Raw genomic sequence first — 24,835 nt, forward strand, 5'->3', positions numbered from 1 at the left:
GCTTCCCTGGTGGCGCAGTGGTTGAGAGTCCGCCTGACGATGCAGGGGACGCGGGTTCGTGCCCCGGTCCGGGAAGATCCCACATGCCGTGGAGCGGCTGGGCCCGTGAACCATGGCCACTGAGCCTGCGCGTGCAGAGCCTGTGCTCCGCAACGGGAGAGGCCGCAACAGTGAGAGGCCCGCGTACCGCAAAAAAAAAAAAAAAAAAAAAAGAAGGTGAAATAAATACATTACCAGAGACAAACAGAGAATTCATTGCTAGTAGATTTGCCCTACAAGAAACACTCTAAGAATTTCTTCAGACTGAAAAAAATGACACCAGACATGTGAATCCACAGGAAGAAACGAAGAGCCCTGAAAATGGTAAATATGTTGATTAATATTAAAAAGTCTATAAATATATATATTTTCTCACTTCTTGTCTTCTGTAAAAGATACAAAGTTGTGTAAGCCAACAAATATAACATTTTATTGTTGGGTTTATAACATATATAGATATGTATGACAATATTAATAATATGAAGGAGAAGTAGAGAATGGAGCTATATTGGAGCAAAGAGTTCTATTTTATTGTATCAAATTTAAGTTAGTGTTAATCTAAAATAGACTGTGATAGGTTAAGATGCATAGTGTAAGAGTAACCACTAAGAAAATAATTGTACAATAGTAAAACAAATCAACAAAAATTAAAATATTACCCTAAAGATATTTATTTAACCAAAACAAAGGAGGGGCCAGTAAGGAGGAATAGAGGAATGAAAAAGACAGGAGACATGTGCAAAGCAGCAATAACGAAATGGCAAATGTAAATTCAATCCTCTCAATGATTCCATTCAATGTAACTGCTCACAGAGCATAATGACCATTATAAAAATGATGGCTAACATGTATTGAGAGCTTTCTATGGGCAGGTGCTATACCAGGCACTTGAGACATTTATCTCTTTTGATCTTCATAATAACCCTATGAAGTGGGTATTGTTCTTATTTACATTTTAGATATGAGGAAACCAAGGAAAATCTGGACTGAAGAACTTGTGCAGGGATAATAGAACAAGAAAACAAAATAAGCTTCTTGGAAACCAAATGACTCAAACAATGAAAAAACTAAACTCATCCTAATAATGAAGAGAGTGCAGACACTCAGTTGGAGAGGACTCAGGAAAGGGAGAAGTGCCAGCGGCTGTCCTTAAATGCTCTCTGTGAATTAACCCGTGTAGTCTTCACAGCAACACTTCCAGGCAGGTGGCACTATTATCCATCTTTACAGGTGAAGAAATTGAGGCACAGGGAAATTACCTTGCCCAAAGTCACACAATAAATGGTAGAATGAGGATTCAAACTGACTAATCTAGCTGCAGAGCCTATGTGCGAATTATGTTGCCTCTCAGTTAGTCACATTATCTCCTCCACCCCCACACTGCCAATTCACCAGTTAAATCACAGAGAAAATGGGGAAAAGAGAATAAGCAGGTATCTCTCTCTGCAAAGGGAAGGGAGTCGTGAAATGGAAACCAGAGGTGGGATGGGGTGGGGATGAACCACTTTCCTGCTTCACGTGCATGATGGGGGAGAGGTTTCCGAGCAACTATGTAAGTTTCAGATCATTCATTTATCCATTCACTCGTTCTTTCTTCTTCCCCGCAAAGAAGGGGTTGGGATCAAGCATTAGAAAACAACTACTATTTTAATGAGCACCTCATATAATCTTCACAATTGCCCTGTGAATTAGGTGTTGCTATCACCATTTTGTTGATGAGGAAGCCGAGGCTCTGAAAATTCGTGACCAACGGTCATAAACCTTGTATGTGCCGGAGGCAAGAAGTATGGCCAGGGCTGCCTGATTCTAAGGTCCACACATTCCCTTCTGTGCCTGGGTTGGGGTGGGGGTGGGTAGGTGGGGTTGGAGGGGAGCCTGGCATCAGACGGATCGTCTGAATTCACTGTGCTCTACAGATGCATGTCACCACCTTGATCCTTGATCTCGGGCAGCCGGTGCTGAACCACCAGCGAGAAGGGAGCTGACAAAAAAACCAAACGTCTTTCATTTAGGTCTTTATTTGAACACCAAATAGGTAGAGAAAATTGTTTAAGGTGCTTGAGCATCCCACTGGATTCTTTCTTTAAGGTGCAAAAGAGGTTTACAAGTGTGTTTCATTGAAGAAAGCAAAGCTGCAACAAAACAATCACATCAATAATAGTATATGCGTCGGCGAAAGGGCATATTAATCCGTCACACACAATTCGGCATTTGAGCTTTTCCCCATAAAACAAGAGCTCTACACTGAAGAACTTGTAGTGCACAAAAAGCATTGTTTATAAGCTGTGAGAGAACATAAACTGGCATAATGTCACTTATTAATTCAAGTCTCTATGACCAATGACCTCTCTGTGAATGCAAAGGGGTCCGTGCCTCAGGCACCTGCTCATGGGGCTGTATGTGGTTTCCAGGGTACACAGCTCTGTAAAAACACACTGAAGATGGGTTTGAAACATGGCAGCATTTACATATTTAAAAAGTTCAGGCACATTTGGATGCAAAAAAAAAAAAAATAGAAATTTTTCTTGAATCTCTGAAAGACAGTGCAAATTGAAGTACCATAATAGAGGCAGCAGGTACTTAGGAAACAATTTTAAGTGACTTAGAAAGAGGCCACACTCACTTTAATCCAAATGGAAAGGAACTGCAGTTAGAAACAGAGATAACACTAATGAAAAGGTGGATATTTGGGACCACAGTTAAAGTCATTTGCTCCAGTTGAGAGTAAGTGTTCAGGGAGTTCATCCCGGAGGTGTGCAGTGTCATCTGAATCATCCTCCCAAGACTTGCACCAAAGAGAATCACGGTTGTCTCAGAAGCTATGTATGACTCTGTTTGTCTTTCCAATAACCAGCTTCCTGAAGCAAATTTGCCTGTGAATATCAGACATTACTGTGGTCCTAGTGATCACTCCCGGTATCCACAGTCCAACTCAGAGTTGGGAAGGGATTTGGAATTGGTTTCATGAACCAGTGGCCTAAATCAATGGCCATTTCAGTGTATAAGGTTTTAATGCAAGAACATCTTAATGGGATCAGAAGTAAATTATCAGTAAGTCCCTTATTTGTTCAGCCCCCAAAAGGCATAGGATATGGCATGGTTAAACATAGTTGTAAGGTTAATAGGGAAATCTAATCAACGACTACACTTCCTTAGGGGCTGGATTTTGCAACCTACGTAGGGTCTTCTCTTTGGATGAACTAGCCTCTCTGATTGTTGCATGACAGCATTGCAGAATCATTACCGCAAGCCTGGAGCTAGGCAATGGCTAAAAGAAACACAGACCACTAGGTATTCCTTGGACTGTACTGCAGATGCCACTAGTTCTTCCCTAAAACTCAAGCTGCCATTATATCTGAATGGCTGTCAGATACAGCTATTTATTTGTGGTTAGCAGGGCACAAGTGAAATACTGAACCCTGGTGCATACCCCAGGCGCCAGTATTGATCTGCTTCAAAATACTTTCAAGACTCTTATTACGATATTTCCCATTCTTCAAATTCCTAAACCCACGTCCCCACCCTGCCCTCACCCACCCACCCCACCCCGATCCACCATGGCTTTCAAACTTTAAATTGTCTCAGAGTGGGGGGGGAAAATACAGCATGTTCCCTACACCCAAGAGTAATGTCAGCGGCAAAGTACCAGCTGTCCATTAGTGGCACTTGAAATAAGAAGAGACTTTAAAAATTACTTGAAACTCCCGGGCTAACATACCAACCATCTGGTGTTCTCTGCCCCATTTCAAACGTAGTAGTAGCTTAACATGAATACAAACATCTCAGATGAATAATGTAAAACCCTTCACTGGATTATTGTTTGGATTTAGCTGGTATTACATCACCTATAGTCCTAGAATTTTTTTTGTTGTTTTTATTTTTTTTAAAAGAAAATCTAAGTATAAACATTAAAAAGAACCCACTGACCCATTCACTACTGTCCAAAAATATTACTACTTATATTTTGGTAAAGCAAAATTAGCTGCCCTGAATAATTTTCCTTTTCAGGCATAATCTCTGCTACATATGATTGTCTATCATTCAGGATCCAACAATAGGCATCTGGATTAGTGCTATTTTGTCTACTGTGGATATAAAAGTTGATATGAAATGTGATCTTCATTTAAATGAATAATCACCAGGCCTTAGGCATCAATGACTACATCACAAGGTAGTAATACAAAAAAAGTAAACATTTTTCCTTGGTTTTGAATGTTAACCCAGTCAAATTAAATCCAGAACAGAATTACTACATTCAGTTGTCTGACAAACAAGCATTGCAATTTCAAAAAAATATATATTATACTATATAAGGTGCTTCTTAAACAAAAACAACAGAAGAATTATGTTCTAAACATTCTTACTGCAGATACTGATACATAAAATTGCCCCCCAATTTAGATGCACTTGTGAAAACAACTGTTTTTTTTTTCTTGGCCCTCCCAGGTTCCCAGTCCTTTGGTGATCACTGATTGGGTCATTGGAAATGGATGAAATCCACTTTTGAAACAGGCATCCCAAGAGAAGCCCTAGAAGTTTGGCTGGGTTGTTGGCTGACGCATTGCCTATCACTGGGGTTTGAGTTAACAGACGATGCGGTCACCAGAGGAAACCAAACTTTCTTTTTAGCTGAAAAGGGGAAATAATCCATAATTGCTTTAGAGAAGCAAAGACCCAGGGAAATCTGCCCTGTGGCTGGAGTAGGCCTCTCTTGTTTAGCCTATAGGTTTAAGGATTCCTATGGCCCAATTCTGGTCTTGCCCTCTGGGCTTATGAAGGTTAATGAAATAGACTCTAGGGAAGTTTGTTTGTTTGTTTTTCCCTCAAGGCCAAACCCTGATTGTTGGATGAGCTCTAAACAACCAAGGGCAGGTGTGGTCTGACCAGGCCCCAGGCAGCCTGAGTACGGAGCTCTCCAGTCCTGGCCCTGTTCCCCCGCCCAGAGTGTGCCTCCAAACTGGGCCATGCGGGGAAATGAGGAAGAGAAGGACTGCCCCATGGACCCCAGGGCAGCCCCGCAGTGCAGTATGGGGTCTGCCAGTAGCACTCCTAAGTGGCTGCAGCCTGCGGCAGGGCCACCCCGAGCCTCACAGTTTTATCCAGTTTCTGCCCTGCTTTCCTCTTTGGTCTCTAGTACCTGCAAGAATCATGCACGTTTACTATTAAGCCCACTGCTCCAGGGCTAAAAGTGTCACCAGGGTGCCTGCTCATTTAAACTGCCCTTGGTCATAGCCTGGGCACTACCCCTAATTCACCTTGTAAGTTACACACCAGGAAGAGCCGAGCAGAGCGCCCTCTGCTGATAAGAGTGAGATCACACCAGAACAGGTCCTGAAGCCCATTTACTGCAAGTTCTGGGGGGGAAGGGCTTTCTTTTAGAAAATGGAAAAAAAACCAAAAAACAAGAACTTATCTCTCACAAAGGAACTGGTGTATGTGGAGGTGACTTAACTGGGATCAACTTGCTGTTTTCCATGGGTCCATGGGAAGCAAGAATTGGAACCCATGACCTATACCTAGTGCTCTCAAAAGCTAATGGTAAAGCATTCAGCAAATCTGAAGGTGCAGTGTATTCAGTTGACAAAGTGTTGACAGTTAGGGGCTCTTCCTTCCCTGTGTGCATCTTGTATTCCTATAGGGGAAGTGGGTGCACAGTCACCAGATATTCTGCTACAGCCATGCAACAGAGCAGAAGCTTTAAGGTCTGACTTTACTAAAATGATATGTTACTATAGGAATACAAGAGGATGTTATAATGAACCCTGGACCTAGCTTTCTCCAAGTCAGCAATTAAAGGAGCCACTTTCAATTCTTTCCTGTGGCTTACGCTTCAATAAGATCCATTAAAAAGTGCTTCACATTCACGGAGGTGAAATGTCCACTCTCCAGGCCTTGGGTCACAAGTAGCTAAAGTGCACAGTCATCTGAGCCCAGCTCGTAGACGGAGCTCAGTCATGAAACGCTAAGGGAATCCTCATGCTGAGTAAGGTAGCAAAGGGAGAGAGAGAGAGCTGTTAACAAAGATAGTAGCCCTGGAATAATCCCTTTGGCTGTTCCCAAAAGAAGGTGTGCCACTTAGAACCGAGCAAGCAAATGAATGGCCACCCATATTAGAAAGCCAGCGCTGGGTGCATGCCAGAGTGTGTGCAGGGGCAGAAGTCGGCTAGAGTGATGCACGATGTGGATAAAGTGCGACAGGGATTCTCAGAGCCCTGGGGGAGCCGCGGAGCTCTCAGATCGTGGTGGGGAAATTCTCTGCCTCCCCGGTGATGTAATACGTTTGCAAGGAATGTGATGAAGTTGAGCCGGCGGTGGCCAGCTGGCTCTGGTTCACGTCCTCCGGGGGTGCGCTCCCGAAATTGGCTGGGGCGTGCAGGCGGTGGGCGTCCAGCATCTCCAGCAGCAGGTCATAGAGAGGCACCACATTCTTGCACTTCATGCTGTACAGATGCTCCATGCCTTTGTTACTGTGGGCGGGAAGACACAGACAGGACCACTTTAGACCATCCCCAGATCCAGGACTGCTGAAATGCCGAGGAAGGGCAAGTGAGAAAAACCCCAGCGACACTGATATGCCAACCTTTCTTCCTATTTAAAGAGCCAGTTTAGGATTTACTATGCAGGTAAATTTCTTTCCCTCTATCACAATTACATCTAAAAAGAGAACAGATGAGATAGGCTACCAGGTAGGAAAGAGTTTTTATTTTTTAATTTAATTAATTAATTAAATTTTAAATTGTTATTTTACTTTATTTTTTATTAATTTTTCTTGGAGTATAGTTGCTTTACAATGCTGTGTTAGTTTCTGCTGTACAGCAAAGTGAATCAGTTACGTATACATATATCCCCTCTTTTTTAGATTTCCAGGAAAGAGCTTTTTAAACGTGCAATAAACCGTTCAAGAAGTTCCCTTGCTTCAAACTGTTCAGTTGCTTCCCGTGTAACTCAGAATAAAATCTAAATTTCTGTCCGTGCTATGCAAGGTCCAACTGACACGGCTTGTCCTGCCCCTCTCCCTAACCCACTCCCTTTAACCACCCTAGTTTTCATGCTGGCCCTAAAGAAACAAAGCAAGACTTCCAGACTCAGGGTATCTGCCCTTGCTGTCCCCCCACCTGCATGAACTTCCCCCAGATCTTCGAATGCCACCTGCTCTGAAAGGCCTTCCACGACCCCAGTGGCATTCGGCTCAAGACCCTGCAGGTTTAGCCGTTGGCTTTCATGTTACTGTTTTTCTCCCAGCACTACGACAACCTGACCTTCTCCTATGAATGTATGTCTTGTATGTATGTTTATTCTTGTTCCATAAGCATGTGCACACACACACACACACACACACACACACACACTGCCAACCCACATCCCAACACACACTGTGCAAGTTCAGTGAGGGGCTGCAATTCGTCCATCCCGTAGGTCTCCAACAGTGGCAAGCACTGGTAAATGCTCAGAAAATATGGGCTGGATGGACCCAGGGAAATGCATGTAAATGGTGCTTCTCCTCTTACCGCTCTTCCCCCGACCCCCAGCCCCGTCCTCCACCAGCTACATCTCTGCTCTGTCCCCACAACACTACCACCAGGAAAAAAAAAAAAAACAACTATTCTCTAGATTGACATTTCTTTAAAAAGAATCATGGATCATGAGTAGACAGACCAAGAACATCCTAAAAAATATTTGCATTTTCAGTAGGGAAAGTCAGCCCTAGCTGGAGACGCGCCATGGAAACATAGCATCAAAGTGATTCGGGCCATATGACACAACCACCTAAATTACGTTTTCCAGTAGGATTTTGTTTTCTTGTTTTTGTTTTAATTTAAAATGCTGTTCAAGTTGAATGCCCCTGGATCTGACACCGTCTTCCTCTTGCAACCTAATGAATCACATTTACCATCTGATGAAATCTGGTGTTAAATGCTCTGAATAACAACATATGGCTGGGGCCAAGTTTAACACAACAGAGTTCCGTGATTCAGATTGGCTGTAATGAGGCACCATAATATTGTTGTTGGTATGTGGGGGTGTGTTTGTGTGTGAGAGAGTGAGAGAGAGAAAGCTCAAAGCTTGCAATAGAATAGCAACTTCTCTCCAGCTCGTCCCACAATTCAAACAGGAACTCTCGCCACCGTGGCCCTCGGCCATGTGTTGCCAGTAAAACTAGCAAGGCCTGTATGTGCAGTGCAAATATACTTGGTATTAACTAATTAGGCTGGCTAATGCTGACAAGCAGTTAATGGATTTGAAAATCCAGCAATTCCTACCAACAAAAGAAAAACCTTCATCTGTGATACATGGTTTCTACGTCAGTGAAATTCCTAGCTTGGAGTAGAGCTAATACATTTTCTTCAAGGGGAAGGTTACTCTCTCGGTCAGGAAATTTGGTAGGGGATTATGTTATTCTGATCTATCCCCCTCTTCCCTATGTGTAATATTCATCAAAAGAAATGGATGGGAAAGGACTGAAAATGTGTACTCCAAATGCAGTCACCTACTCAACTTGGCCAATGTGAGGCCTTCATCTGTGACACAGGGATTCTTGGGGACTCCCTAAGAACAGAGACTGCAGTCACTTTCTCCCCAACTTTGGCAAGTGAAAGCCATCATTTGTGAATTTCAAATTCATAGGAAAAACCTCAGGTAATTTGTTCATTCATTCATTTATTCACTCATTCACTCAGTAATAATGTTGTGAGCATATACGACATGTAAGACTTCATATACGGCACTGTGGGACATACAAAGAACGAAAGATACATTTATTTTCTCAAGAAGCTAACAGTTGGCAAAGTTATCTCCAGAAAAGGAGGCACCTGGGACTTTGATGGGATGAACTTCTTGCCATTTGGCTCAGTCTCAAGGTCTGAAGACCCCTTAAAAATTAATCGAACTCTTTCTAGACACCTTGGCCCTTCCCTCATAGCCACTAAGAAACAGAATCTCTTTTTCATTCCTGGGGTTCTGGTGTAAGCCCAAGGTCATAGAGACTTCATCATGCAGGAGTGTCATCACTTCACCTCACTGTTGTGGCCTTTCTGGAGTAAAGAATCCGATACTTTCTTCATCTCTTCCCTGCAGGCTGGGTTCTGTTCACGGGAATGGTACCCACTAAGCCTCTGGCCAGCCATTTAGAATGGAAACAAGGCCACTTTTACGTTCTGGCACAGAAAGACTCTATTTCCTCTGCTATCGTCCTTCTATAGAAAATATTTATTGAGTAGTTATTACGTGCCAAGCCCTATGCTAGGTGGTGCTGGGTACACAGAGTAAGCAAAATGGGTTGTGATAACTGCCTCACAGAGTTTACAGTCTAATGGTGCTGAAAGATAAAAAATGAGCAGTAACCATCAGGAAGGACAGGGTATAAATCTCACCTAGGTGTTAAGGGTCAGGAGATGCTTCCTGCAAGGAGTCATATCTAAGCTATGACAGATTAGCTTACTGTTCAGAAAGATTCAGTCTCTGTGCCATGTGTCCATGATCCTTGACTTTGGGCTGTATCATGTGACTTGCTTGGCCAACGGAATGTTCGTGGACATGACTTAACTAAAAGATTAAAATGCACTTCTCCAAACAGACTCACTTTCTTGTGCCTCTGCCATCAATATGAGAACATGTCCCAGCTCTCCTGCGGCTACAAGGAGGGCAAGAGGCACATGGGGTAGTCACCTTCAGGCCTGCAGCTAGATGCAGAGTCTCCCAGCTGTGCCCTGCTTCCATCAGCTGACCCGCAGATGTGTGTGTGAGCCCAGCGGAGGGAAACAGCCGCGCAGCCCATCTGCAGCCTGCAGCGGAAGTCCCCCTTGACTCAGAGAACAGCTGATTAGGGCTACAGCCCAGGCTACCAGAAAGACCTGAAAGTTAAGTAAGGCTAGAGCATAAGAAGGAATATAAGCAAAATAAATGGATTTATACTTTCATCTAAAAGCAATGGGAAGCCATTTCAAGGCTTTAAGTAGGAAAGCAATGTGATAAGATTTGGTATCAGAATGATCACACTGGCTCTACCGCGGAGAATGGATTAGAAAGGCTCTGAGTTGAAGACAGGGAGACAGGTTAGGCAGCTGGGGCAGAAATCCAGGAGGAGATGATGGTGGCTTGGGCGAGGGTAATGGCAACGGGGGTGACAAGAATGGATTGAGAGGGATGGAGGAGTCAACGTTGACCATCCACAAGGTGTTTGGACCCAGAGTCTCTCATTTAGAATTTCCACTTGTTAAGTAAGGAGAGTGCGACACAGGAACAGTAATGGATGTGCGCAGTGCTTTCCGAGGACGAGTGTGCTCACGGACTTCCCCTGATTGGCTGGGGCCGAGTGAACAACCAGACGGGACCCTCCTCCCCTGAGCCGCACGCGGCACACTCTTCCCCGGCTTAGGATCTTGCGCATGCGCCAAACTGAGTGAAAGTATCATCTCCTCTCTGCAGGCTTCTCTGACACCCGCCCACACCCCAGACTGAGTTACTGCCTCCCTCTGCTATCCTCCCACAGCCTTTATGCTATGTGCCGGGAACTGTCCCGAGTGTGTTATCTGTTCTCAGACGTCAGCCCTTCCTGGGCCAGCCGTAGCATATTGTTGGGGGCTTGACTGCTTTACGTCTCTCCCATGGGAAACCCAAGGACGCCTCACCTCATGTGCCTGATGTGAGAGAGGATGAGGAGGAGCTGGGCCAGACGCCGGTGCTGTTGCTGCAGAGTCAGGCCCGCTTTGGCCATCAGATGGATCAAGGTATCTGTGATCTTGTCCAGGACGCGGTGGATATGGTCCTTCTCTTCCAGAGACTTCAGGGTGCTGGACAGAAATGTGTACACTCCTGAATGTGCAGAGAGAGAGTGAGAGAGAGAAACTCAAAGAGGATGAGGTCCGGGAAGCTGGGCATGTGCGTGGGACGTAAGACTGAGCCACTGCCCCTCCCCCCACCCCGCCCCCGCCCGGCAACGGGGAAGTTCGGGATCTATTCGGTCCAGGCAACCTTGCAAAATTCCTTAGGAATATACGTGTGTGAGAGCACACGTTTAGGAAACTCATGTGGCCCCCTGTGTGGGAGCCAGTTTCCAGGATTTGTCATCAAGATTCCCTGGAAGGCACTGTTCACCTTGGGGCCATGGTGGTTGACACCAGCCACCTCTCCTCTGACACGTCTGTCACCAATGCTATCCTGTTAACGCTGATGACAGCTCCACGAAGGAGGCATTATTGTTCCTTTTCACATGAAGAAAGCGGAGGGCAGAGAGCTGCATTAACCTGCTGAGCAAACTCGACAGAATGCAGCAGAGTTGAGAACGAGCCAGTGTGCTGACTCCACATCCGGTTTTATAACGGAGACGCTAAGTTAGAGACACGTGACCTCTCGGTGAGGTGCACAGAGAGAGCAAAAGTGATTTGCTAAGTGACTGACAGGCAATTTTTAATTTGCTGTTACAGTTCAGGTCAGCTGTGGGGCCTTCGTACTTTTCATCCTCAGCTGAAAGGTTTATGATGCGAGGGTAGAGAGGACCCCGGGAACTGCTGTATTTCACTGCCAGGCATGGTTTTTTTTTTTTTTTTTCCCCTCTTGCCTTTTTTCTGGTAACAAATCCTGCTCTCGGGGCCACAGGTAGACTCAAGGCTGAAATTAGACAATCAGGTCACTCTATCCTTTTGGATAATATTAGCCCTGAGATAGACAATCAAAGCCTTTTCTGAGTTTGTATATGGAAGTTGTGGGCGGAAGTTCCTTCCTCTAGGGTGGAGGCACTGGGAGTATGAGAATGTGGGACTTGTAAGCGCCATCTTCCAGGTACGTGGAGCTCCCCCTGCAGAATGGAGCCCAGCGACGACCAGCAGAGGTGATAGTTACGCGGGGGAGGCAGGAGGGGGGAGGGGAGGGAAGGGAGAAATCCTGGTTCCTGTCATAAGGTCCTGGTTCTTACTTTTTTCATTTGACCTTAGAGCTTCCATAATGTCCTTTCTAACACATGAATCCATAAATCCCCTGTTTGCTTAAGATAGTGTTAGTTCGGTTTCTGTCACTTGCAACTGAAAGAATCCTGACTCTTTGACTTAAGTTGTGAGCTCAGCCCAAGGAGCAGAGGAAGGTGAATGATTAAGAGGTGAGAAGTACTGAAAGCAAAAGGAGGGCAGGATGGAGTATTCTTGTCTCGGGACCACAACGATGGCTGTTCTATCAAGTAAACACTGCAGAAATCAGCTCATCCTACCCAAATGCATCATCTCGCAGGGCGCAGATGACGCGGTATTTTTCTCAAGATATACGTCTATTTAGCAACATTTTTTTTTGGTCTTATGAGCCCATTGGCCCACCCATAAGTATATTTCTTCTCCTCCCCTCCCCCCATCCTCACTGGTATTTTCAAGTTAAAGGCCCCCAAGTTTATGAATCCCCGACTTGGTACTTGTAACGCAGTGACGAGTTATTGCTCACACAGCAGCCTGTAGGTCAGGAATGGGGAAAACACCCACACAGAGAAACTTACGGTAAATACAGTTGTAATTGCCTGGAATGGAAAAGGGCTAATATTTAAAACAAATACAACAACAGCAGAACCAGAATGGTCGGGCTCTGGGCTTACAGGCAGTAGAATAGAATAATGTAGTTTTGATACCCGGAGGCACTCTGATACAGAGGAAATTGAGCACAGAATGAGTAAGCAGCGGACAGGCAGTGGGATAAGAAAGAAATTGCTGGATTACTTATGTTCCACGTGGGCTTCTGATAAAGACTGTGTCCACTAGAAAAATGGGCAAATGTCTAGTGGCCTTGGTGTTGGCCAGGAGGTAACGGATGGCAAGGGAGGTGTATGCCAGTGGGCTGGGGGGGATCAGGGGCGGCCTCTCCAGAGCCCCACGGCCATGCCACTCCCTGCCCTCACGTCATCACACACATTCTAGCCTTGCGTCTCTCAGAGGCCCTGCGTCTGGCTGGATGTCCTGGGAACCTGCCCAGGCCACAGAACTGAGTTAATCCAACTTGGATGTTGTGTTTTCTACCAAATTCCTTTTTTGTTACCACCCAGGATGCTGGCCTCGTTCATCAATAATCCCATTCTTGTCCATGGAAACCACAGAACCAAGGAGCTTCCACGTCCCCGCGTGGGAAGGTGACGCTCAGCGGCACCTACGTGTGTGCACAGGGTGAGGGCACCCTGTGCAGAATCACGGGCGTCCTGAGGGCCCGCGTTGCACTCTGCCCTCTCCTGTGGAGGTAAGAGCCTTGGCACTCAGGCTCTGGGGAGTGTGGTTTTCCCTTGTGCCGCTGGTTCCCCATCCTCCCGTGGGCTCCCCCCTCCCGCATGCTCTCATTGAGAACCTACTGTGTGCGGACGGTGTGTCATGAGATAGGGATTCCAAGCCTTATTTTCTTTTAAGCATTAATGTCTTAAGAGCAGCTATTGCCTGTGGAGGAAGGATTGTCTTCACACTGTCTCTCGGGATGCAAGCCACTCTCAGAACAAGCCTGTTTTCCTAGTCCTGTTTTGGCACCGACACAGCTTATCATCTCATCCTTGCGAGATGCTTCCTAGCCGTGCAAATATACTTCGAAATAAATATACAGTCCTGTAGAAATGCCAATAATTGACAACTGCAGCCATCTTCCTTTGGGGCTTTTCTGGCAAAACATGTGGTCCGTGTTTGCTGCCTTTTGCCCCTAAGGGGCCGGTGGAGAGAAACAACAGAAATCCGAATTCCCAGAATGCTTCAGGTGCTCTGGCAAAAGCCAAACAGTGTTCCCGGTAATTTCCATATCCCAGGTGGTCCCTGCCACCCTGGACAGCTGCGCCAGTGTTCCCAGCAGCACGGAGCCAGTGATCAGACAGTGCGAGCCTTCAGAAAGAGTCTTACAACAAGGCAGGCTTTTGCAACTCCCCAGGCTGCTCCAAATCCCAAAGATGGAAAAAAACAATTTGTATGTCATTATCCAGTCTTGAAGTGCTGTTGGCAGATCTGAGCCTCTACATATTCTGAATCTTGCAGCCAACATTGGGAGCTTTTAGGAAGAGTCTATGGAGAAAGCGGGTGGCAGAAAAGAACGGGGAACGGGACTGCATGGGCCCCCCATAGACATGAGATGTCAGCCTCTCTCCCTCTCTGGCTCTCAGTGACCGTTGCCCTTGCTCTCTCCCTCCTTCTCTTTCTCTGCTTGGACACTCTCTTCCTTCTTTCCTCCTTTTTGCTCCATCCCACAGGAACACCCTTACTACCCCTCATCACTTCTCCAGATGATGGAGTCTTCTGGAGGCTGGAAGAATGCAGATATGGACCCGGTAGTGCATGTGTGCATGTGACTGTGTCCAGAGGAAACAGTAGCACAGCCCAGGGTCCTGCTCGCCCGGCCACTGAGCTCCACTGAGGGGCACACCTCACTGCTCCCGGAGAAGTGGGGAAGGCTGAGGCTCACCAGATGCTTGAGGACAAAGTTTCAAGTAAGGCCATTTTCTTTTTTGTCTTTTCCAGAAGGAAGAATGTGACAACGGACCCTGGGACAGTCATTCCATCTATAGCAGCTTGACCAGAAAAGCAGAGGGAATGACTCAAAGGAAAAAGAGAGTGAAGAAAACTCCTCAAACCCACGGCTGTAAGTGGTCTAGGCCAGAAAGCTGCCGCTCAGCTGGAGTAAAAAAGAGCTGCTTTCTGGATCTGGCTCACGGACGACCCGGGGATTCATCGGCAGGTCAGCCGGGAAGGTGGGCCGCTGGGAATGGCTTCCACAGCCAGACGGTGTGCGCTCATAACTGCCTTCAAGGCTGAGTTTCATGAGCACTGCGTCCGTTTTAGCCTTCACCTCTGACTGCGGCGTCTCCTCCTGGGGTTGCTGGTCCTGGTGGGTGTTGGACAGCTCGTGGCCGCTGAAGCCACTTAGTGGGAAGGGCTGAGCTGGATGTCCTACAATGCGCGGGACAGTCCCAAACAATGAAGGATTTTTTTTTTTTTGCGGTACGCGGGCCTCTCACTGTTGTGGCCTCTCCCGTTGCAGAGCACAGGCTCCGGACGCGCAGGCTCAGCGGCCATGGCTCACGGGCCCAGCCGCTCCTCGGCATGTGGGATCTTCCCGGACCGGGGCACGAACCCGCGTCCCGTGCATCGGCAGGCGGACTCTCAACCACTGCGCCACCAGGGAAGCCCAGGAGCCTTCTTTTTGTTAATTATGTCTGTAATATATTAAGAAACAGCCAGGGTTCTGATTTTCCTATTCTTCAGTCAATTACTACCTTTCTGAGGTCAAGAAGACAGTCTGAAGAGACACGTGATGGAAAACGTGCAGCGCATCTAATACGAAGGGGTTTGTTCACAAGGTTCCACGCGGAACTCCTAGTGCAGGTGAGCTAGCCTGGTCTCAGGAGGCCTTGAGGGTTTCACTTTTTTGCCAGAAAAGGCAGGTTAAAACATTCTGGCTGAGTTTGTTTCCCTGCATCTCACCTTTTCTCACCTGGCATTTCAAAGGCAACGGAGCAACAGTGCAGAGCAGGGAGTGGCTCTTTACACAGGTTGGGGCAGATTTATTTTCCAAAAATGATCACAACAGTATCTCCCATCCGACATGTGTCTCTATGACGTGATCTTGGCAGACCTGTCATGGAGATGTGCGGGTTATGGCCCTCCCTTGAGTCTGGGTGGACCCATAACTTGCTTGCAATCAAAAGAATGGAATAGAAGTGACGCCACCTGGCTTCTAAGGTATGACATGCCTGTCATACAAGGCATAGAGCTTCTGCCTGTCATCTGGGACACTTGCTTCTGGAGCCCTCACCGCCTTGTAAGGGGTACAGTGCAACAGGTAGTGAAGAAGCCAAGGCCACAGATAAGCATCCCAGTGGACAGCTCCAGCTGATGTCCCAGCCAACAGCCAGCATCAATCGTCGGCGTGGGAATAAAGTCCTTTAAGATGTCTCTGGCCCACGACTATCAAATTACTCCCAGTGGATGACCCTCACCTGCGGCCCCAGACATGGTGGAGAAGAAACAGTCCATGCCCTCTGTGCTCTATCCAAATCCGTGATTAATAGAATCCAAACCTTTTTTTTCTTCTTTTGGCCATTAAGTTTTGGGGTAACTTATTACACAGCAGCAGTACAGAAAGCACACCTGGATATCTGCGCCAGACATTCAGGGAGGAAATGACCCAGAACCAGCAAGTTGGAGACCAGACTCCTGATGCAGAACATCATGAGATGAAACAGCATTTGAATACTTCCTGCTCCACGTTATGAATCCTACTGTGTCTCAATGCCTTGGCCCAGCCCTGACCTTCACTCTTGTCAGTATAATGGTCAGGGCTCAAGCTCATCCTATCAGACCCTGTACACAGTTAACAATTTTCATAGGAGGCCTTCATCCCTAACAACTGCCCAGCTGATTATCAAAATATATGGATCTTCCCTTAACGGGCAACCTCAAATATCTGCACCCTACTTTCTTATCAGAGAATAAAACACTCAAGTTCTGGGCTTCCCTGGTGGCGCAGTGGTTGAGAGTCCGCCTGCCGATGCAGGGGACACGGGTTCGTGCCCCGGTCCGGGAAGATCCCACATGCCGCGGAGCGGCTGGGCCCGTGAGCCATGGCCGCTGAGCCTGTGCGTCCGGAGCCTGTGCTCCACAATGGGAGAGGCCACAACAGTGAGAGGCCCGCGTACTGCAAAAACAAAAACAAAAACAAAACAAAACAAAAAAAACACTCGAATTCTCAGTTGCATAATCTTTATCGAGTGCTGGTTGTGAGAAATAGTCCTTGTCGAGATGTGCCTAAAGGAGAGATTTTATGTGGAACAACTAGTCTATTTTATTTTATTTTTATTAAAAGCCAGTGGAGCTTATAATAGAATGTGTTCCCTTTGCTTTGGCCCAGCAAAGGAAACTGAGAGCCAAATTTGTGGCCCACTCCTAGCAACCGTACAGATGGACTACTGTGTGCTAATCTGACTCCTGAATTTATTATTTTCTTCACATTATTTTCCTTTTTTTCAGATTGGGTTAATTACTGCCTTACTCCCTTTGCATCACATGAAATTTAGTAAGCCATTTCTAATCCTCTGTGGAATAGGCAATGTATAAACAAAATAATGAACCGGACGCCCCTCCCTCCTCTGCCTAGTTAATAAACTGAGTTAGTGTGAATACAGATGTTTATAAAACATCCTTAAACGTTCATCTGAATTAACTGCGAAGCCAGAAAAAATGACATACGACCTAAGAATATATAGTTGGTTGAATGCACATGTTCACATCATCCTGAGCTGAACAGCACTATTTAAAAACCCTGTGATGAGCAACGCTGGCCACTGTGAAGTGACACCTTCTTGTGTGACTGTAAAGTCCACCCCTTCTTGGTGCTGGTTTGCATGTTTATCTCCAGAACCACAAAGATTCATATACACTTTTCCCCCCTTTTTCCTACATAGAAAATCAAAATGGCAAAATGGCTGATAGTCTCGCTGATTATTTTGAAAAAGATAATTAGTGTCCAAAATGACTATTTCAGAAAGATAAGTGGACATGCAGATGATACCTATTCTTTAGACGTATCAGTTCCATCATTTCAAGTGAGATCTACAGTAGATAAAAATTGTGGTGAAAAAGTATCACATGACTGTGACAGGCTTATCTCATTTCTCCTTAATAGAGTCTTGGGAAAGGACGTATTACATTGCAAAAAGGAGACACAGAATTCCAGAATTATGGATTTAAGTTCAGTGTTTTTCAAACCATTCTGAGAATCAAAATCCTTTTAAAAGAGTGAACTTCATGTGAAACATTCACATAGTTTATAAACTGAAAGAAGTCAAACTTCTCTGATTAAAGTGGGAGAAAGGGAGAGGGGGAGACTGGAGCCTGCTCACTCAGCCCCCCCTCCTCAGCCTCATGTCCCCATCCTCTGGTGACCAGAGGCACCTTCTGAAACATGAGGCTCTAGCAGAAGATTTCAAAAGCACTGATCTCGGGATGATGCAAAGTCAAGCCACAGACTGGGAGAAAATATTTGCAAAAGACACCTTTGCTAAAGAACTCTTAGCAAAATATTCAAAGAACTTGAAACTCAACAAAAAGAAAACCGACAACCCGATTAAAAAATGGGCAAAAGACCTGACACCTCACCGAAGAAGATATAGAAATGGAAAATAAGTATATGAAAAGATGCTTCACATCATATGTCAGTAGAGAACTGAAAACTGGAACAACAATGAGATACTGCTACACGTCTATTAAAATGGCCGAAATCTAAAACACTGACATCAGCAAATGCTGGCAAGGATGTGGAGCAACAGGAACTCTCACTCATTGCCGGTAGAAATGAAAAATGGTGTAGCCACTTTGGAAGACAGTTCGGCAGACTTTTACAAAACTAAACATACCCTTTCTATATAAGCCAGCAATCATGCTCCTTGGTATTTACCCAAATGAGTTGAACATTTATGTCCACACAAAAACCTGCACATGGATACTTATAGCACCATTAATCATAATTGCCAAAACTTGGAGGCAAGATGTCCTATAGTAGGTGAATGGATAAACTCTGGTACCTCCAGACAATGGAATATTATTCAGTGCTAGGAAGAAATGACGCCACAACTTCTGAAGCCCGCATGCTGCAACTACTGACGCCAGCGCACCGAGAGCCTGTGCTCCACAACAAGAGAAGCCACCGCAATGAGAAGCCCATGCACTGCCACAAAGGGTAGGCCCCACTCACCACAACTAGAGAAAGCCCGCTCACAGCAACGAAGACCCAATGCAGCCAAAAAAAAAAGGAAAAAAGAAACGAGCTATCAAGCCATCAGAAGACATGGAAAAATCTTAAATTCATATTACTGACTGAAAGGAGCCAATCTGAAAAGACTACATAATATATGTTTCCAACTACATGACATTCTAGAAAAGACAAAACTAAGAAGACAGTAAAAAAAAATACCAGTGGTTTTCAGGGGTTAGGGAAATGGGTGGGTTGAATAGTCAGACCACAAAGGATTTTTAGGGCAGAATGTCCTAAATAACATACAGAGTGGAAACTCCTCTGTACATACTATACTGATGGATACATGTCATTTCACAGTTTTTAAAACCCATAGAATGTACAACATCAAGAGTGACCTTTAATGTAAACTATAAACTTTAGGTGATAAGGATATCTAAACGTTAAGTTCATCGATTCTAACAAATATACCTCTCTGGTGTGGGATTTTGATAATGAGGGAGACTGGGGGTGGCGTGGAGGGGGGCAGGTTACATGGAAAAGCTCTGTACCTTTCCCTCAGCTTTGCTATGAACCTAAAACTGCTCTAAAAAATAAATTCTACATATAAATAAACAATTTTGTTAATTTTTAAAATTGAAGGCTAGTTGATTTACAATGTTGTGCCGATCTCTGCTGTGCAGCAAAGTGACTCAGTTATACATATAGACATTCTTTAAGTAAATAATTTTTAATGTGAAAAGGCCCCCTACTGATCCAGTCATTAATTTACTTGTTGGGAAACAGAGGCTCAGAGAGGTTAAGGAACTGGGGCTATTGGATGCTACTGCTGGGAGGGTCTTCAGACAGAACAGCAAGGCTGGACTTGCCTGAGGTCACCCTGTGGGTAAATAAAGGGCAGAGTTGGAACGAGCACCCAAATACCCCTCACTCCCGGCAGTACTGAAAGGCTACACAAAGAATTTCCTAACTTCAAGGTTTGTGAGAAACTAGAAATGACCGCCAATAACCTCTCCTCCAGAGATATTTGAGAAAACTAATAATTTTCCTGGAATGATGTAGGAGCACTCCAGATTTTCCAAACAAGGTGCAAGATGGTGTGGAGAAGAGGTGCTGGTGGACCCAGGCACCTTCTAAGAGTCTCTTTAATTAAGAACATTTACCAAAACGTTAACAATGATTACTTTTGTGCAGTGAAATTATGATGACTTGGGAGATATTTTTCTTGGTGGCTTTTCTGTATTTTCCAAGTTCTCTGCCTCAGGCATGTATGCCTTTCGTAATCTGGTAGAAGAAAATGCTATTGAAAATACAAAATCACAGTGCCTTTCATTTCTATTATTTCACAAGCTTTGTCAATGCCTGGACTGATGAGAGGGAAACAGAGCTGGTGATGGATATTCCAAGGACTAAGGAGCTTGCTGTAGGGATATTACTTATTACTATTTTCATAATATTGCTATCATCCCTAAGCCTGTTCGCATTTCTGAAACTCTTCAAGGTTTGCCATTTCGGCAGAAAAGGGAACTAACAAATTTGTTACTAAAGCTTCGGAGAAAATTTTTCTTAGTTGGAAATACCTGCGACATGTCATCAGTAACCTGAGCTACTTATCTAAGTACAGAAAAGATCAGCTTTGTCCCACGAGGACTGGCAAGTTGGAACGCAAAGGAAGCAGAGCATTAAGGTCTTACTAGAAGGTGCTGAGTGCTTGGCTTTCACTGAACGCGAAGGTTATATTATCTCACTCAGAGTAACAGCCGCTCTACCAAAAGTAAGGGCTTCACCATCAAGATGAAAAAGGAAAGGTCGTGTCAGTCACACAAAGTCCCAGAACCCAGAGCAAATGAAATCTTTGGAGGAGGCAGGTTGTCCTTCCCGAGATGAGTTTTTAAAGGGAGGTTCACTTACAGCCATTCAACCTCTTGTCTTTCTTTTTATAAATATCCCTCAGTAAAAACAGTGGCAAAGGGACCAAAGGCAGAGGGTAAGATACTAAATGCCAACCCTCTGTGCATCCTGACTGCTTAGAATAAGAGCAGTTCACCAGCACAGTGTCTGTGCAAGTCATAAAATTTAAAAATGACATAATAAGCGCCTGTATAGATAATAGGTAATAAAATAAACAACATTCTCTGAAGCGATAATTTGCTTCCAAAGGAGTGAGCTTGGGATGTTTGTAATATGATGTTTATAACATGTCCTGTGTAGAAATTCCTGCCTGGGAATTTCACAGCTGAGGGCAGTAGCTGGGCTGCAGGGAGCTGTCTGCATCGCTGCCTCTGAGGCGGATGCACCCACGTCTGTCTTCCACATGCATGAAAAGGTTACATTTATGTAAAAGTGTAATTTGATAAAGTTTTCTGGGGCAGTAGGCAATATGTATCAAGAGACAATGATACTTACGCTCTTTCACCCAGCAAATCCACTTCGTGAAACATTATCCAAAGTAATGATCGCAAGCAGGCAAAAGACAATTATAAGAACGCAAAAGAAGCGTTGTTTATAATAACAAAAGCGAGAAGTCACTTGTGTTTAACGATATCAGATTCGTTAAATAAATGATCTTATATCTTCATGAATGATTATAGCAGCCATTTAAAGTCTTATTTTTGTTAATTTATTTATTTTTATTTTTTATTTTTGGCCGTGCGGCTTGCGGGATCCTAGCTCCCCGACCAGTGATTGAAACTGCACCCTTGGCAGTGAAAGCTCAGAGTCCTAACCACAGGACAGCCAGGGAATTCCCTAAAATCTTATTTTTAAAGAGAGTACATGTGTATGATCCTAATTAACATGGGTAAACCTAAAGATGAATATATATACACACAGTACGAAAAGAAAACAGTTTTGAACACAAATTAAGTGTTAGTCTAAAGTAGGCACTGTATTGTAAAAGTTAACCTGTATTAACAGGTAGGCACTATTAAGCTCGCCATTTCACGGACCAGGGAATAGGAGCCCAAAGCGTTTAAGTAACTTGTCCAAAGTCATACTACTAAATAGCAGAAAGGGGATTTGAACTTGGAACTAGAGTCCCTTGCTCTTAACCCTTATCCTCTATTGCAGTAAGAGCCATCAGAACGTCCACATGGTTGGTTAACCTCACGTGGTTATTTCCTTAATTATACATTTTGTTATTCTAAAATTATCTAAATTTAACATATTTTTTATAATCATAATTTCATTTTTAAAAAGAACAGTTCTGAAGTCAGAAAGAGAAAAACATATACCGTATTCTAACGCATATATATGGAATCTAAAAAAAAAAAAGGTACTGATGATTCTAGTTGCAGGGCAGGAATAAAGAGATAGACATAGAGAATGGACTTGAGGACACGGGGTGGGAGGGGGAAACTGGGGCGAAGTGAGAGCAGCATCGACATATATACGCTACCAAAGGTAAAACAGATAGCTAGTGGGAAGCAGCCACATAGCACAGGGAGATCAGCTCGGTGCTTTGTGACCACCTAGAGGGGTGGGATAGGGAGGGTGGGAGGGAGACGCAAGAGGGAGGGGATATGGGGACATGTGTATGCATATGGCTGATTCACTTTGGTGTACAACAGAAACTAACACAGTATTGTGAAGCAATTATAATCCAATAAAGATCTATTAAAAAAAAAGAACAATTCTCTTTTTATATCTGTCTTTATCTTAAGATCGTGCCGTCCCTGAGGTCGAAACTGCCTCACTAATCACTGCTACTGTAATCACTACTGGTATGACCAGGGGGTCACTTTGATGGAGCATCCCGAGGGTCCAGGGAGCAGTCCACATGGCTCACTTTATGCAAACTAGTATGTAGGAACTACTACCACCTCCCATTTTACAGATGAGGCAACTAAAGGCAACTTTTCCTTTCCAGCATTTAATGCCTGGAAAAGTAGTAAATGCTCAATAAATGGTAGTGAAGCTAACATAGATCCATGGACATCACTCAGTTCAGCGGGGGTATTGCTGTCTGTCTTATATGCCAGAGAAAAACAAAACCTAAAAAGTAGATATAAAGTAAAAACTCAGAGAAAATAGAACCGAGGCAACCTCAAGCTACCTCAACATACAAAAGTAGCCGTACCCCCTGGGGGAAAGTGCTGAAGGAGTCTGAGGCTGATGTGGTGCTCAAGGACCAGGACCCCATGGGAGAGGCAGGGAGTTTGTTTTTCCACCTTTCTTTCAACCCAAGAGAAGCAGTCAGATGTAGCCGTGGGCCCACACATGAAAGGCTAGGCCCAGAAGTAGGTCTTCCAACTAAGTGTAGGGGTGTTTGGTTTAGACTGAAAACTTGACAGTCTGACTTTCCATTTAAATGTTTCAGGAAGCAAACATATTCCAACACGGCTTTTACTTGTTCACTGAGTATCATGCAGGAAAGGAAAACCCCATTAAAAAGCAATATGTTATTTCACTTCTGAGCTCAAGAAGTGAATGGGACTGTGTTGCCGTTTTCTCATGATCTTCTTCAGTTCAAGTGTCAACACACAGTTAGGTTTATAGTTCAATGTGCCAGGCACGAGGGCAGAGAGAGGGCATCTATGGCCCTTCCAAATATAGGGCCTGAGTGTAATTCTTGTCCCATGATTAGAACAGGGAGATCGTGACACCAAAGTCTCTGCAGGATATTAGATCACATAATATTTTCCCCCTAAAAAAACAACAGATTATAAGAGTAATGATGATATTAGCTCATATTTTTAAGTTATCGTGTTATGTCATGACAAACCTTTGGGTTAACAGGACAGTTTAGAATTATCATTTCTATTTTATAGTTGAGGAGACCAGTGAAGAGTGGTCCAGTGGCTTGATGAGACCCTGTTAGTTTAATGGTGGAGCCAGAACATTCCCTCTTGCCTTCTGACTCCAGCCAAGTCCAACTCACCCTAATGACTCAGTTGAAGCATCGGTGCTCAGGTAAGGACCCTGCTGTCCATCTCTACGGACACTCTGCTTCCCTTCATCATGACATTCTCTTATCTCATGACATTGACATGATCTGTTAATTGCCTGTGTCCCCTGCCCAAGCCAATGGGTGAAAGACAGGCCTCCATTTCCTGTCCCCAGTGCTGGGCAATGTTCTTTCTGAGCACCAGCAGTTTTTCCCCACAGTTTGCAGAATGGTTCACTTTATAATGTACTAGAGAACTAGTTTAACTTAGCAGACATTTCATCACCTACAGCAGTAGTGTTCAAACTAATTTCCCCACATTACTGAGAATTAAAAGAGGATTCTCAAAGGTCCTTAAACTGTCTCCTGGCCTTTTAAAATTGTGCGCTTTTATCTTAACGATATTCTAAACAATATCATTAAGACATTAATTTCGGAATGTTCTATGTCAGTTAGATCAAGAGTTCTCAGTCCTGGTGAGACTGAAGTCTTGGTGGGAGCTTTAAACAAATACCGATATTCACGGTTAACGATATTGGAATCTCTGGGAAGGGTCCCCGCAACAGACTTTTTTCAGAGACCCCCAGAGGATGGAAATGTGTGGAGTATTGAGATGGACCCATCTAAATAATCCATATCATCTTTGACTGTTTCCTAAGTTACATATTTTTCACCCGTGCTCATGATGGCCTCAAGTCTAGCAGTTATGTCTTAAGTATCTCAGAAAAATAAATGCAGAAGCAAACAAAATACATAAATGACGTGTTCTTGCCAAAACAGGGTGCTACAGAAGCAAAGCTTTTGCCATCCTTTTGAACACAGACAAGGGGGGAGAACAGGGTCCTCACAAGAGGCTCGGTAGACTAGCAGACAGAGGTCTCCCCAGCAGGCTGCAAAAAGCAACTCAGTTTCTGCCAAAACATTATTACCAGTTTGCCTTTCAGTCTGTATTTAATTTGTGAATTTGTTTTGGTTTTGTATGTATATAAGAGCTATGAACATGGAGTTTACACTCATTCATTTACATAATGTGATTATTCATATTTAAGCAACATACAAAGAGCTTTTTTTTGTTTGTTTTTGCGGTACGCGGGTCTCTCACTGTTGTGGCCTCTCCCGTTGCGGAGCACAGGCTCTGGACGCACAGGCTTAGCGGCCATGGCTCACGGGCCCAGCCGCTCCGCGGCATGCAGGATCTTCCTGGACCAGGGCACAAACCCGTGTCCC

At 44.6% G+C, this 24,835-nt stretch overlaps 1 protein-coding gene across 5 annotated transcripts in view; it reads right to left on the minus strand.

Annotated features, from left to right (window-relative positions):
- Positions 1–3,590: 3,590 nt before the first annotated feature.
- The window catches only part of ESR1 (estrogen receptor 1), a 250,569-nt gene continuing 229,324 nt past the window's right edge, over positions 3,591–24,835 (minus strand). For all 5 annotated transcript variants that reach the window (XM_060029773.1, XM_060029771.1, XM_060029774.1 and 2 more), the window contains 2 exons: positions 10,668–10,851; positions 3,591–6,506 (listed from right to left, as the gene is read on the minus strand). In XM_060029773.1, the coding sequence (XP_059885756.1) occupies positions 6,272–6,506; positions 10,668–10,851 (419 nt within the window). In that variant the 3' untranslated portion in view covers positions 3,591–6,271. The remainder of the gene's footprint in view (positions 6,507–10,667; positions 10,852–24,835) is intronic.

This window comes from Delphinus delphis, chromosome 14 (genome assembly GCF_949987515.2).
Source record: "Delphinus delphis chromosome 14, mDelDel1.2, whole genome shotgun sequence".
In the NCBI taxonomy this organism is placed as follows: Eukaryota; Metazoa; Chordata; class Mammalia; order Artiodactyla; family Delphinidae; genus Delphinus; species Delphinus delphis.